At 41.3% G+C, this 14,604-nt stretch overlaps 2 protein-coding genes across 3 annotated transcripts; both read left to right on the top strand.

Moving 5' to 3' along the window:
• Positions 1-75: 75 nt before the first annotated feature.
• Positions 76-7,066, top strand: LOC124653493 (cell cycle checkpoint protein RAD17-like). Of its 2 annotated transcripts, none has more exons than XM_047192550.1 (12): positions 76-133; positions 563-645; positions 2,122-2,169; positions 2,482-2,538; positions 3,212-3,311; positions 3,505-3,815; positions 3,912-4,281; positions 4,963-5,088; positions 5,875-6,088; positions 6,166-6,226; positions 6,629-6,951; positions 6,989-7,066. In XM_047192550.1, the coding sequence occupies exons 1-11, from the start codon at positions 85-87 to the stop codon at positions 6,857-6,859; spliced, it is 1,650 nt and encodes a 549-aa protein (XP_047048506.1). In that variant the 5' UTR covers positions 76-84; the 3' UTR covers positions 6,860-6,951; positions 6,989-7,066. The 2 variants fall into 2 exon arrangements, with proteins under 2 accessions (XP_047048506.1, XP_047048507.1); XM_047192551.1 differs by having other exon boundaries at positions 559-645.
• A 293-nt stretch (positions 7,067-7,359) lies between these two features.
• LOC124654100 (small GTPase LIP1-like) lies at positions 7,360-10,890 on the top strand. Its single transcript, XM_047193128.1, has 7 exons — positions 7,360-7,692; positions 8,959-9,050; positions 9,133-9,274; positions 9,662-9,966; positions 10,171-10,224; positions 10,307-10,434; positions 10,599-10,890. The coding sequence occupies exons 1-7, from the start codon at positions 7,587-7,589 to the stop codon at positions 10,789-10,791; spliced, it is 1,020 nt and encodes a 339-aa protein (XP_047049084.1). The 5' UTR covers positions 7,360-7,586; the 3' UTR covers positions 10,792-10,890.
• The last annotated feature ends 3,714 nt before the right edge of the window (positions 10,891-14,604 follow it).

Raw genomic sequence — 14,604 nt, 5'->3', positions numbered from 1 at the left:
CTAGCTACAACCGACTGTCTTATTGCAATTTAATTTCCTGTCTACTGACATGTTCTCTCCTTGTTTGCAAAGGCTGAATTTGATATGCTCTCTGAAGATTTTTCTGAATGCCTGACTGACTTGGGCATGTCAGGTACATTTACTTAACCAACTCCTTTTTTCCAAAAAAAAAAATGATACGAACGAAGCTTGCAAAATGCACTGCTATTTGAGTGAGGCGCTGCTCAATATTAATAGTAGGTTGTTTCATCTGTACCTGGCTGTAAAGTTTAGATCACTTCACATTAATTATATTCCATTGACTATGCTGTGTACAGTATACCTCAGTTAAATCTTGCATCTGTTGGTACTTGGTAAATTCACTAAAATTTGCCCTATTTTGGAGTATTTAGATTATAGAACATTGGACAGACGCTCAGTTAGATGTTATTTGCAGTAATAGAGCTATGATGCTTGCCTACATGAGCACCAATATGTTTCATAATTGTTACAGTTCTAAATACGTTTTTCTATGGCGAGTCTTGTTGGTTTTCAATATGTTAATTAGACTACTTCTAGGCAGGGTCTATGCGTCAGACGGAAGAGCTTTGGGTTGACAAGTACAAACCACAATCATTGGCAGAGCTTGCTGTCCACAAAAAGAAGGTTGATTACTTTTTCTTTGTACATATTGTCTGTATAGTTGGTTTTATTCAATTTGTGAAAGGACTGCTCAGTCTAAGTTCTAAGGTACAACACTTCTGGAAATTTATTTTCCCATTTTGACCCCTAATTTCGACGATGCAAGTTTCCTGGCCTTTAAACATTTCCTCTGTATCAGGGTGTTGATGTATGCTTTAAACTTTTGAAGTTATTCACAGTTAAGTTCCACCATGCATATAATAAAGGTTTATCAGTCCAAGAGTTGAGTTGAGTCGCTGGATAACTATTCTAGTACTGGGCTAGTCGATTACTGGTCTTTGACTATAGTTGCTACAAATACAACACTACTAGTCTGCTACTACCTCTGGACGTTTTTAATTGACGCAATCCAACCTATGCTTCTCAACGATGCTAGCTGAAAACCACATCTACTCGCGTCCATTAAATCCGGACGGAGGGAGTACACTGCAAAATTTGGAAGGAGAGAGGTAAAAGTTCATGGCTACATGCTGAATCAGAAGCACGCTATCTTCCCATCAGATTGTCAGAAGTAAATCACAATTTCAAAAGCAGATAAGCTGCACAAACCGACACAAGTTCATGCTGCGCATACTAGATACTAATCATTTAACCACCTATTGCTAGTCTGCTACACACTTGATTATATGGAACACAGCAAGACTTCAGAGGCATGGAGAAAGGAGAGGAGTGTATGCACTGATCCGAGCCCTGATCTTGGTCTGGCATTAGCTCCTTCAGAGTAAGCTCAGTCTGACGTAAGCTCGCTAATGGGCTGCACAGTGAGTCAAGCGACTAGTTACATTAGACCATTCACAGCCAGTCAAATTAGTTAGTTAAGATTAAACCTATGGAGACCTATGTACCGATTCATAGACTAGTCGAGTGACTCTTAATCATTGCATAAATAGATTAGTTTTCGCAAAACAATAGGTTTAATGTATAAACTATTACGGACCGATGTTACAGAACTGCAGATTTAAGGGTATATTGTATCAAATTGATATAGGTTTAACCATGCACCGTATTTCTCATCCGACGAAAACCCTCGGGACAATGTATCCAGTGAAGATATTGATTAGTGTTGGTGTTAAAGATGGCGTACATGTTGCTTTGGGCATAGTACGACTGGTTTCAGTGAAGATGTTGCTCAGTATTTTACCCTGTCGGCATCATGAGGTGGCAACAGAGGTGGGCGAGGATTGATCATTGTGTGGAATGGGTGCATCGCTACTGAGAGGCTGCATGATGGCGCCCCATGTAGTCAGTCCGGATTAGAAATTTGGCACTGTGGTTAATCCTATAGACTAGCTATTTGATACAAACGCATGTGTAGTTTTTTTGAAATTGATACTTAAGTAACTATTGTGATAGTTTGTACATTACGCGTTGTGTGAAAGTTTACCCTGTAAAGTATGAACACAGACACTCTATGTGTAATATACATCTGTCTTCTTGTAGGTCGAAGATGTAAAGAAATGGCTGGAAGAGAAGTTGGAGGCACCAAAGGTGATTCTTCTTTCAATGCATGCAACTGAGTAGCCAATTTTTTTTTGTCTGTTTAGTGGTATATGTTTGGATAATCTGCACATTCACTACTAAGGTCATGTACTTCATACTAATATTTCAATTGAGTCTATGTCCACAAACCTTCCAGGTGAGTATCAAAAAGGCTGATCTGATTGATGTATTTACCTCCAAAATTTGTATTGGTTACTTTAATTAGTTGGTAGAATGATTACTGGAAAACTATTTTCCACATCTAGTCATGAAAATCTTTCAACTTGACTCACTCAGAACTATTTTTCATAAATTTTGCAGGGAACATTTGGAGGGTTGAGTCTTGTCCTTACTGGCCAGGCTGGTGTTGGAAAATCTGTATGTCTCTTGATGCTAGTATTCTACTATTCTCACTTTATTTATACTCATTTTAGGTAGACCATGAACAGTCAACACCGCGTCACAAATTTTATTGAATCAGTTTGAATATAGCTGTTTGATACTTAGTCTGCTAGGCATGATATGTCGCAGCATGAACCCAGTGTGACTTGACCTCCTGAATATGCAACTCATCTTTTTTTTTGAGGGAATTATGTGCAACTCATCTTGGGTAATAGCGGATACATTACAGGGTAGAAGTTGTTAAAAAAAGAGAATTCACCCTCAACCAAACACAATATCCTGTATGATGGTGGGCTGATAATTGACACAAATGCTTCCTTCAACTGTCTCAGTTTAATAGTTCATACAAAGTTTCCTTCAACCATCTTATTCGATAGTTCATACAAATTTTCCTTCAACTGTCTCCATTTGATAGTTCACACAAATGCTTCCTTCAACTGTCTCTACCCCAACAATTTTCTTCTGGGTTTGTGGCAATTATTTGGTGACCCCTCATTTCCCCAGGAGGATGTTCCTTGTTAATGCTTAAACTAAGCAAGTGGCAATCATAAATACCAGTATTTCAGAGTTGAGAACTTTAGATGTTATGTCATTCTGCTGAAGTAAAATAGTTTACAAGTGACAATTGACTGTTTGTTGCTTACTATAGGCAACTGTCAAAGCGATTGCTGCTGAGATAGGAGCTGACTTATGTGAGTGGACAACCCCAGTACCAACACTGTGGGCTGAGCATGTGCATGCTAATTCAGGTAATCTACCTTACTCTGCAAACTGTTTGCATTTTAACCATCTGATAAAAGCTTGGTCAAAGTCCACAGACTTCTATGGTATTCATGATTTAGTACCTGGTAGTCTAGTACCTAAATATATCTCCATTTATGGCTTGCAAGCGTCTTTCAATTTCAATTATTTATGTCTTTCTTTTTCAATAATCATTTGAAGGACTTCAGTATGTATCCAAGTTGGAAGAATTTGAAAACTTTGTGGAGAAGATAAGGAAATACTCATTGCTTTCTCTGGCAAGCACTGGAAACCATAGAAAGCTTATTATCATTCTGATTGATGACATCCCTGTATCAAGTGGAAAGGCTTCTATGGCAAGATTGGGGAAATGTTTAACAGGTCTAATTCAAAGTACACAAATACCAACTGTCATTTCACTGACTCACTATCACAAAAGTGAGGCTAATGATACATCAATGTGGAACTCTGAGGAACTTGAGTCCTTACTTCATGGTGCTGGTGCTCATAAGGTACACTTGTCTAGTAATAAGTACAACTGCAGATTTTTTTTTTTTGGCAGCTTTGATCTTCATAATGGCTGCTTTGAAACATTAATTTCTATGCAGATTGTTTTCAATCCGGTAACTGTAAGCTCTATCAAGAAAATTCTTTCTAGAATATGCAAACAAGAAAGCTCTGGCACAACTGAAGAAATAGTGCATCAAATAGCTGCATCTAGTGGAGGTGATATCAGACATGCGATAATGTCTCTTCAGTACTACTGTCTTAATCCAAGAAAGCTAAAGTCTGCATTGGCAAAAAATGCTACTCTGTTGGATTTAAAGGATTGTGGTACTCTAGCCCCAGGGCAGGATTGTTACAGCCTCAGCTCTGCAAAATCTTCTCCGTGTGGAAGGGATGAGACACTTACATTATTTCATGCATTAGGGAAGTTTTTGCACAATAAAAGGGAAACCGATGGTGATGTCAATAACGGTATGTAATAATTATTACCATATTCTATTCAATCCTCTTATTGACTTTGGTATCTTTCAGATATTCATTGTGCTGTATGGTTTATTAAACCAGCATGTTGCGATTAAAATAGCTATGCACAATATCTGGTTTGTTTTCTATAGGTTGTTATTGTGTAAACATATTCATTGACATTTCTTTTGATTAGCTTGTTTGAACTAAATGGAATTCCTTCTGATCTGCTAGTGTATTTTCTATACTAGTTTTATTTTGTGCATATGCAGTTGTTTATTTAACAGTGACTGCGCGCCCTTTTCAGTTCATCAGATCTAGTTATAGCATATAAGTTCAATGCCAAATTTTCTTGCCCTCTTTGGCTATATTATTGGTACATATACCATCAGTCTTCTTCAGGTTCCTGTGTGCTTTTCATTTTCAGTAGTCCCATTCCTAATTTATGTTGTCTAATACTTTGATTCCCGTTCTCATGAGTTTCCATTTTCTTAATGCACCATGGTTACTGCCTACCCAGCACTAAATCTACTTTGTGCCCTTTGCCTGAATTAAAACAATTAATTTATTATTTGACTATCATGTGGAAGGTTGTGTTTGTCAGTGTGCTTGAGTGTGTTAGTGTGTTGTTTAGTAGCTATGTACAACCAAAGCTTTTGGTCTCTAAACCTTGTGGTATTTGAGCTGTAGATCTTGAATCATTTTCGCTCAAAGAAAAGCTAAGAAGAAATCCACTAAAAATGGATGTTCCAGAGATGATTCTTTCTCAAGCACATGGAAAAGTACGGACTGTTGCTGACTTTCTATATGAAAATGGTAAACAATTTATTTTTAATCAAGGAGTACTATATACTAAGCTCTGGGTCTTACCTTACATGTTCTCTTTATCGTATGCTTGTATTCGACTGAGTTTACATGTATCTGGGTGCTGGATGTACAAACTATCATAAACATGCTGGTTTAAGAATTAATTTCACAAATCTACATGTTCACAAACAAATTCTATCACAAAACTAGGCTTTGAGGTACACCTAAATTCCCATTTGGACCTACTCGTCACTCACAAATCCTGGACTGGTTCCACCTGGCAGCCAAATCGCTTGTCCTTTGATCCAACAAGCAATTTTCAGCGTTGAAATGTTCATGAATTTTTTCACTGTGGCATATGTGTGTAGCATATGTGTGCACCCTAAAGCGTCAGGTTTTGAGATTATAATTGACCTCTAAATCTACAGTTCTGATAAATCGGTCCTTAGTTTTGCAAAAAATACTTAAAAAGATTGCATGCTCATTAGTGAAATAAGTATTCGAACTTCTAATATACACATGCAGTTGTAGGGGCCTATTGTTGCTATAAATATATATGGTGCATTTAGGTTTTAGTTCATGCATTACTGTTCCTCACATATGAACATGTATCAACCAGCCATTTGATTTGTACATTCTAATAGGGCCAAATTCAAGTTTTGTGGTGCGTGAATGAGGATGGTATGGGTTTACATGCACCATGACTGTAGTTTTCGTCCAGAAAATAGTTTGTTCAATTATTGCCCTCACTCTTTTTGTTTATTTATAAAGGAATTGGTAATTGGTGTTTTGCAGCTCTTGATTTCATCGACGATGATGCTATTGATGACGCATGGGTTGTGATGTCATATTTGAGCGATGCAGACTGCCTCCTTGCTGGTAGTCCAATCACATCTGCTCGTTGGATTGTGAATGAATCAAACGAGTCAGACAGCATGTCACAACTTATTGCTGCATCAGTTGCAGCACGAGGAGTTCTTTTTGGCAATGCACATGCCTCACCCTCAAGGTACTTGCTTATCAGTATGATTCTTTATTTGAAGGATGCCGAGCTAATAATTTTTTGCTCTGATTTGGCCTAAGCAGATGGCATACAATCCGTAGCCCGAAGGTTTGGCAAATCGAGAGAACATTTCGATCCACAAAGGTATAATTACACCATGTCAGCTTTCATGAATTTAACTAGATTTAATTTGGAAAGATGAGTTACTATATGTTCTCATCCATTTTTTCTGCGTGTTGTCTGGGCATCACTATACCCTGATATCACCTTTTATTTTTTGAAGTCATCTGTACAACAATTCTTCATAGGCTCTTGCGACATTCAGATGCCCATCATTTGAACATATAAATCTTGTTATACTTGAATGTTGAACTGTGTTGATGAAAGTTCATAGCACTGTAGTTTTTTAAAGATCAGTGTGGGGGTGATTAATTTTCTGTGTTCATTCTATCCATCGTCGTCAGCTGGTATCTTTTTTTTCTTTGAGGGATCTGATCAGCTGGTATCTGATCATCTGTGTTTCGGTTTTGTTGTGGACAAATGCAGGATCAGATTTTTACAGAGAGATTTGATTGTTCAAGTACGTCTGGTTCTCGCAACTTCTCCGACGTAGTCACCGACTTCAGGCCTTTTGAGAGATGGATACGCCCTTGCAGTGATATCCCTAGGAGCAACTCCTCGCACCATCATTTCGAAGGTCGTCCAAACTTGATTGGTAAACTTGATGGGGAAGGAAACAACAGCGAGGAGGAGGAAGACGCGATAGAAGATTGTTAAGACCAAGCTGATCTAGTTGGTATTAGATCTAATCTAGCTGTACATGGATCCGTAGAAGTCTGTAGGGACCTGTAACATGTGAACCACCAGGATTATAATTTATACAATCTAAAAAAAAAGGATTATAATTTATACCTGGGTGGCTGGGTCATGCGTTTTTGGCCGTCTTTGTTATTCATGAGCAACACAATGGCTCCAAGCCTCCAATTGCCTGCGCTCGGCTCACTTTCATTTCATCCCTGTGTACAGTATGATGGCTCATTTGCTCTGTGCCGCCTGAACCTAACAGTTTGGCCGTTCAGCAACACGTGTGTCAGATGCAATCTGACCTGAACAAGATCTGAGCTGTTGACTTTTAGGGCACAATGTGCTCCCACGACCAAGAGAATCCAAGTACACAATAGTTTATCGCTAGTCAATCCTGCCCGTAAAGTTTAATCACCTTCGAGCGAACGAAAGATCCTGAGAATCACGTCGCCATTGCCACCGGCCAACCGGTAGCAAAGAGAAACAGAGGAGCAGCGACCGACCGACACACGAAACTCTCCCCGTCTCGTCATCATCACATTATCACCCGCCACGATCCTCCCCGCCCACGCTCATCATTCAATGCTTCGTCGCCTCCTCGCCCGAGTATCCTTCGCCGCCTCCTGCCCGGCGGATCCTATCGGTCTCGTGATCTAGCCTCCAGCGCCTCTCGCCGCGGGCGGCGGCGGCGGCGGTGGCGATGTTCTGGAAGGACAGCAGCGCCCGGAGCAGCAGCAGCAGCGGCCGGGAGCAGAGCGGCGTCGGGCCCTTCGGCCAGGTGCGCGTCCTCGTCGTCGGCGATTCAGGTTTGTCCCCGTGCCTACCGTCTGTGATACGGGTAAATTCTTGGTAGTTAGCGAATGCCATGACCCATAAGATTGATGACGACGTAAAAGAGGCATGTGTTACCGATGACTTTGAATCTTTGATGGATCATGAATTGTTCGCTGTCTGGTTCAACCTTCGACTAGTGCTCGCATTACGATTACGATATGTTGAAGAAATCGAGTACAGAATGGATTGCTTTGAATTGGGGATTGTACACTCATGTACTAGGCTTCATCTTTCTGTTAACCTTTCCTGCTTGGATGTGGGTGTGATCAGGCTGGCATTTAGGTATGAGAACAGTCGTGGAGTGGGAGACAATCGTCGTTAGCCCTGTTCATTTGTTTGCCTTCTAGGGATTCTGGTTTTCCTAGAAACCATTACCAACCAAAGCCAGTGGAACTGAAATCACACGCAAAAGTCGATTTTTTTATCAGTACTTCAGGGCCTCCAATTATTCATCAGGCACCTTAGCAGTATAGTAGCAGCTTGGTACTTTGGCTAATTGGCTGCTAGTGCATCGTCGTAGGTTTCATCATCTGAACATAGATTAGTCGAGAGGTTTACTTGGGTCGGCGAATGGCCATCTACGCAAATTATTAAGTAGCTTTCCAGAGGACAGTTCTTCTAGGCCACTTCATAAATCTTCAGTTCCCTGTTTGCCGCAGCAGAACTGCTTATTACTTGTTATACATCATCACCGAGGAAACGTTCTTATACTCCATCACAGTTATCTCCTCCGTCAAGGCCCAGTCATCAAATACCTATTTGCCCCTAAATTCACATTTTAAGATGTCAAATCAAAATTCCTTCTGCACCGCTGTGTTTTATGTTGCAGTTTTTCTACCCTACTCTGGCTTATTTTCCCTTAAATCCAGTAAGCACGCCAATGAAGGGTACACTATTCCTTCAAGGTGTGTAAAAAAATCTGACTGAAAAATCACCAGGTGCAACCTTCTGTCTGTGACATGCTGCACTCGGTATCACATATGCTGTGTCTTTCTGCAAACAAAGAAACTCGAGTGCGCTTAACATTTTGCTATTGACAGGGAAGATAACTGCGATAGCTTATAAGGAAATGTTTTTGCAAAGCAGCCTTCTGCTGGATTTTCTAATCTTTGTTTATGCAAGTTACTCTCTTACACCACTGTGTTAGTATCGTATGGGAATAATGGGATGCAGGCTGTTGTACGGTTCTGGATATGCTTCTTCAGTTGCATACATTGTCCTTATTTTCTCTTTGTCAGGTGTCGGTAAATCTTCACTGGTGCATCTTCTCTTAAATGGTTCTTCTATTGCTCGACCGTCTCAGACAGTAGGATGTAAAGTGGGCATTAAAGTAGGTACTTTCGTTCTGTGCTGTTCCCGCTTGTTCCATTTGCATTCTGTATCCACTTACACTGTCACTGTTATTATTTCAGCATGTTACTTATGGAAGTGCAGGGGGGTCTTCTAATAACATCAGCAGCGATGCTGAAAGGAACTTCTTTGTTGAGCTTTGGGATGTCTCAGGGCATGAACGATACAAAGCTTGTCGTTCACTTTTCTATACACAAATAAATGGTAAATCATGTTTTTCTCTTAATTACTAGCGTTTTTCTGCTCTGTATCTTTGTACCCATCAATGCATGTCTTTACCAGTTTTTTACAGTATCAGCAAGCTGATCTATTTTACTTATTTTTAACCCAAAAAAACTGTTCAAGGGAAGGATTTCTTATTATATTTTGCAACTGCTAATGCATAAATCCTGAGATGTAATCCATGGCAGCTCTTTTGTATTTGTTGTTAGTGCTTCAGCTTGTTCTCCACTAGTAATGTTAGCTGGTGAAACTAACTCCTGCGCTTGTTTAGATCTGTAAACAAATACTTGTTGTGTTCCTCAGTGCATTTACAGCATCCACCGTTCCCAATGTTTATCTGTCAACTCTAAAAAAATTGTTATCTGTCAGGTGTCATATTTGTATATGATCTCTCCCAGAGGAAGACCAAGACAAATTTGAATAAATGGGCAGTTGAAGTTGCTGAAACAGGCACCTTTATAGCTCCACTTGGATCTGGTGGACCAGGAGGACTTCCAGTGCCTTACCTTGTAATCGCTAATAAAGCGGATCTTGTTCCTAGAGATGGCACTAGAGTCAGAAATGGAAGTATTGTTGATGTTGCTCGTCAATGGATTGAGAAGAGAGGTCTTCTTCCTAGCAGTGAAGAACTTCCACTCACAGATAGCTTTCCTGGGAACTCTGGTCTAAACTCGGTTAGGTTTCTTGTTGATGAATTTCTGCTCATATCTTGCTCTACATGCAATTCATGTTCTCTGATGGAACAATTATCCTTTTTCTATCTGTATCGTTTCAGTTATTTCTTTCTTGCACGCATCATTTTGTCTCTCTGTCATTTCAGTTATACTTATGTTTACCTTAGAAAAAAAGTTATGTACTTATGTCTTGCATTACTGCAGGCTGCCAAAGAAGCAAGATATGACAAAGAAGCTGTGATCAAGTTTTTCCGCATGGTTTGTTTATAACTGTTTCATTGATTTGTTATCCCCGTACGTTCTATACCATCTGCTAATGCTGTTGAAATGCATCTTTCAGTTGATCAGGAGAAGATACTTTTCGAATGAGCCTGCTGCCCCAAGTCCGTGGTCTCTTACTCCGCGGGAAGATAGTGTCCTCCCTGTAGCGACTCTCAAAGATGATGCTGATACCTTTCAAAGGAAAAGGTGAGCTTGCCTAACATGAAACACATTGACTCCCCACTCAAAGAAATCCAAACAAATACATATAAATGGACAGGAAAATACAAAGGAGAGCAATTTGTTCATCACCTGAGGCATAACTCTGACCCAAAACATTTATAGTTACACTTATGTACTAAATTTTGCAGCTATAGTGGGGAGGACTACACGTTCAATGGAGTATTGCCACTGCCAGCACAGAGGAACCTTCCACCGCCGCCAACTCCCGACCCACAACCGCCAGTGTTTTCTTCAGATAACTACAGATATCACAGATACTCCTCGCCATCGCTTACTGAGATAAGCAGCAATAGAACAAGCCGTGAAAAATTTAATGTATAATACAGTGGATGAGAAGGGTTAAAGGGCATTACCTTTAACCTTGGAAGCAATATAGCGTCTGCTGCCTGGGTGTTGAATTCCAGCTGGTATCATGAACCATCTGATGCCTTGCTTTGCAGCATATGGAAGGTGCCAAGTTGGTCTTCTCTGTTTGTCCTGATCTCTAGCTGATTACTAGTGGGCGACTCTTTTATTCGTTCTCTTCCGTATATGTTCATTCAACACATAGTGACCAATTGTTATTTCCATTATGCAAGTAATGGACAATGGCTGATTCTGGATCGAAAAATACATAGTAAGAGAGCAAAGGACAGTGAACTGTACATTGCTATAGCTTAAGTGTTTTAATGGTATAGTTTCTTTAACCAGTAAATTAGGAATTGGAGGGGTCAAAACTTCTTGCTGCCTTTCGGGATGTATGATTTTAAAAGGTACAAACAGGAAAAACATAGTAACAATATGTCATTTTTTGAGTGAGTGCGTACGTGTGGTACTGTGCGTTTGTGTCTACTTGTAATTTGTTTTCTCAGAAAATGCATATCACTGCTCGTTGATTCTAACATGAATTGTAATAATTGGGCAAGAAAGGAAGAAAGAGTGGCATGAAGAGATCCTAGACATAGCCAATGGTATTCCCTTCATTTCTGAAAAAAAGACGTACGATTTTTGTCCAACTCTATAGAAAAAACCATATTACTATAGATATATAGCATGTGAAAATCTATTCCATAATATATATGGTGATATTGGTTTGACATTGCAGGCCTTAATAGTTTTTTTATAAACTTGATCAAACTTTACAATATTTAACTTTGAAATAAAAATAGGCCGAGCACAATAACGAACTAGGTAACCATGAGCTGCAAAACTAACATGGGCTTGCTTCCGTTGATCCGGACAACAACATGCTTCAAGTTGGAATAATCTATTCTCTCCATTTAAAATGAACCGGAGTTTTAGTTTTGTCCTAAGTTAAATTTCTCTTGAATCAGGTTAATTTCACTGAAAAATATTGTATTATCTAAACATGAAATATAATGCAAACATATATTATGACAATTCTATTTGTTTGGGGCGTTGTAGGTCGTTATATTCATGTCTATAGACTTAGGCAAACTTAAGAAATTTTGACCTGATAAAACTTCAATTATTTGGAAGTCTTTAATCCCAGTGTCACCCGGTATTTAGCTAGTATAGTTATGCCTAAATACCCATCACTGAGCTTCCACATGTTTATAAATTTATCTCAAAAAGAATGTTCCAAGAACTACTGGCTCTGTTCCTCTTTACTTGAAGCACTAGAATCTGTGCCTTCAAAAGTTTAAGATTGCTGATGAAAGCTGAACCTCAAGAAAGGTGTAGAATAGGGAAAAGTCCGGTTTGAACCTGGATGCACGTGAACTCTAGTTGGAAATGCATTTTCGAAATGTGGTGCGTAGAAAGTTTTCGCAGAGAAACCACTTTTTTATTTCAGAATCTAAAAAAGACAAAATACGTCACATATATACTGCTATATAGCCCTGCAAATTTTCACTTTTTTGCCGAGACAAAATAAAATGTTTTTTCGTCACGAAATTCATGCCCAGGGCACATATTTGAGATCATCTTGGAAATCATTTTGTGTTTCGATTTTTGAAACATGTTTTGACATTGAAGGCAAATATAATTGTTGCTCTTGGATTAATTTGATCCCACGTTGGGATTATATAGTACAGGAGACTTAGCTGCTAAGGTAAATAGATTACAAATAAGGTAGGACTCTTTGAGTCGGTTTGCACTAGACGTGTCATAATCATACACGTCTAACACCCCCCCGCAGTCGGAGCGGGAGCACCGCGGACGTTCAGGCTGGAGCGGAACTCGGTGAAGATAGTCGATGGCAACCCCTTGGTGAAGATATCAGCGTACTGCGAGGATGTGGGAACATGGAGAACACGGACATCTCCAAAGGCTACATGCTCTAGAACAAAATGAAGATCAATCTCCACATGCTTAGTGCGTTGATGTTGAACTGGATTCGTCGAAAGGTAGACAGCGGAGATGTTGTCGCAGTAGACCACAGTAGCTCGCTGAAGTGGGCGATGGAGCTCAGAAAGGAGCTGACGTAACCAACATGCTTCAGCGACTGCATTAGCGACTCCACGATATTCTGCCTCCGCACTCGATCGGGAGACAGTTTGTTGGCCCTTAGATGACCAAGAGATCAGATTGTCACCAAGGAAAACCCCATACCCAGAAGTAGACTTGCGAGTGTCGGGGCATCCAGCCCAATCGGCATCAGTATAAGCAGTAAGTGATGTTGGTGATGAGCGATGCAGCTGCAGGCCATAGTCGACGGTGCCGCGAAGGTACCGGAGAATCCGTTTGACCGCATTAAGATGCGGCTCTCGTGGGTCGTGCATGTACAAGCAGACCTGCTGAACGGCATAGGCGATGTCCGGGCGGGTGAACGATAGATACTGGAGAGCACCCACCAAGCTCCGATAAGTGGATGGATCAGCGACGGGGGCGCCAAGCTTGGACTGTGTGTCAACCGGAGTGGAGCATGGATTGCACTCAGTCATTCCTGCACGGTCGAGGACGTCGAGGATGTACTGCCGTTGAGAGAGGAACATGCCGCAGGGAGAGCGCGTAACAGCAACATCAAGAAAATAGTGTAATGCTCCAAGGTCCTTGAGAGAGAACTCACGCTCTAGAGCTGTGATGGTGTGTCGAAGGAGCTGCTCAGAAGAGGCTGTCAGCACAATATCATCAACATATAACAACAGGTAAAGTGTCTCCGTGTTGCGTGTGTAGATAAACAGAGAGGGGTCTGCACGGGAGCCAACAAATCCAAGTCGTAGAAGATGGTCGGCAAAGCGGCTATACCAAGCTCGCGGTGCCTGCTTAAGCCCATAGAGAGACTTGTTGAGGCGGCATACATGGTCGGGCTGGGAAGCATCAATGAACCCTGACGGTTGTGCACAATAGACAGTCTCAGCGAGAGTACCATGGAGAAAGGCATTGTTGATGTCGAGCTGATGGACCGGCCAGTCTTGAGCGACGGCAATGGACAAAATTGTCCTAACAGTTGCCGGCTTGATGACCGGACTGAAAGTCTCACCGTAGTCGACACCGGCGCGTTGGGTGAAGCCCCGAAGCACCCAACGTGCTTTGTACCGGTCTAAGGAGCCATCTGGTTTGAGCTTATGACGAAATATCCATTTGCCAGAAACAATATTAGATCCAGGTGGTCTAGGCACAAGATCCCATGTCCGATTGTTTTGCAGGGCTGCAAATTCATCGACCATTGCAGCATGCCATTGAGGATTCTTCAGAGCACCACGGTAGCTTTTCGGAAGCGGACTAAGAACATCAACATGCAGATTAAGGCGATCAACAGGCCGAGACATACCACGTTTGCCACGAGTGTACATATTGTGAGTATTCTCGGCAAGGGGAGGGCCAACCGGAGCCAGTACCACGGGAGGAGGGGGAGGTGGAGGTGTGTTAGGCGGAGGCGTGGGTGGCTGGGGGTTAGGCTGAGGCATGGGTGGCTGGGGTGGAGGGTTTGGGAGGATGGGTGGCAGCTCATCAAGGAAGGAGAAATGAATGGGAGTAGGTGGTGTGTATATTTTGGAGAAAGGAAATGAATTTTCATCGAAGACAATATGACGGGAGATGATAAGTTTGTGTGTGGAGAGGTCGAGGCAGCGGTAGCCGCGGTGAGAAGAGGAGTATCCGAGGAAGACACAGGCGGTCGTGCGAGGAGCGAGTTTGTGAGCTGTGGTAGCGGAGAGGTTAGGGTAACAAAGGCATCCGAAAACCCGAAGT

This window comes from Lolium rigidum, chromosome 5, assembly GCF_022539505.1.
Source record: "Lolium rigidum isolate FL_2022 chromosome 5, APGP_CSIRO_Lrig_0.1, whole genome shotgun sequence".
Taxonomy (NCBI): domain Eukaryota; kingdom Viridiplantae; phylum Streptophyta; class Magnoliopsida; order Poales; family Poaceae; genus Lolium; species Lolium rigidum.
Note: the sequence above shows the minus strand (reverse complement) of the source record. Positions and strands in the feature narration are given on the sequence as shown.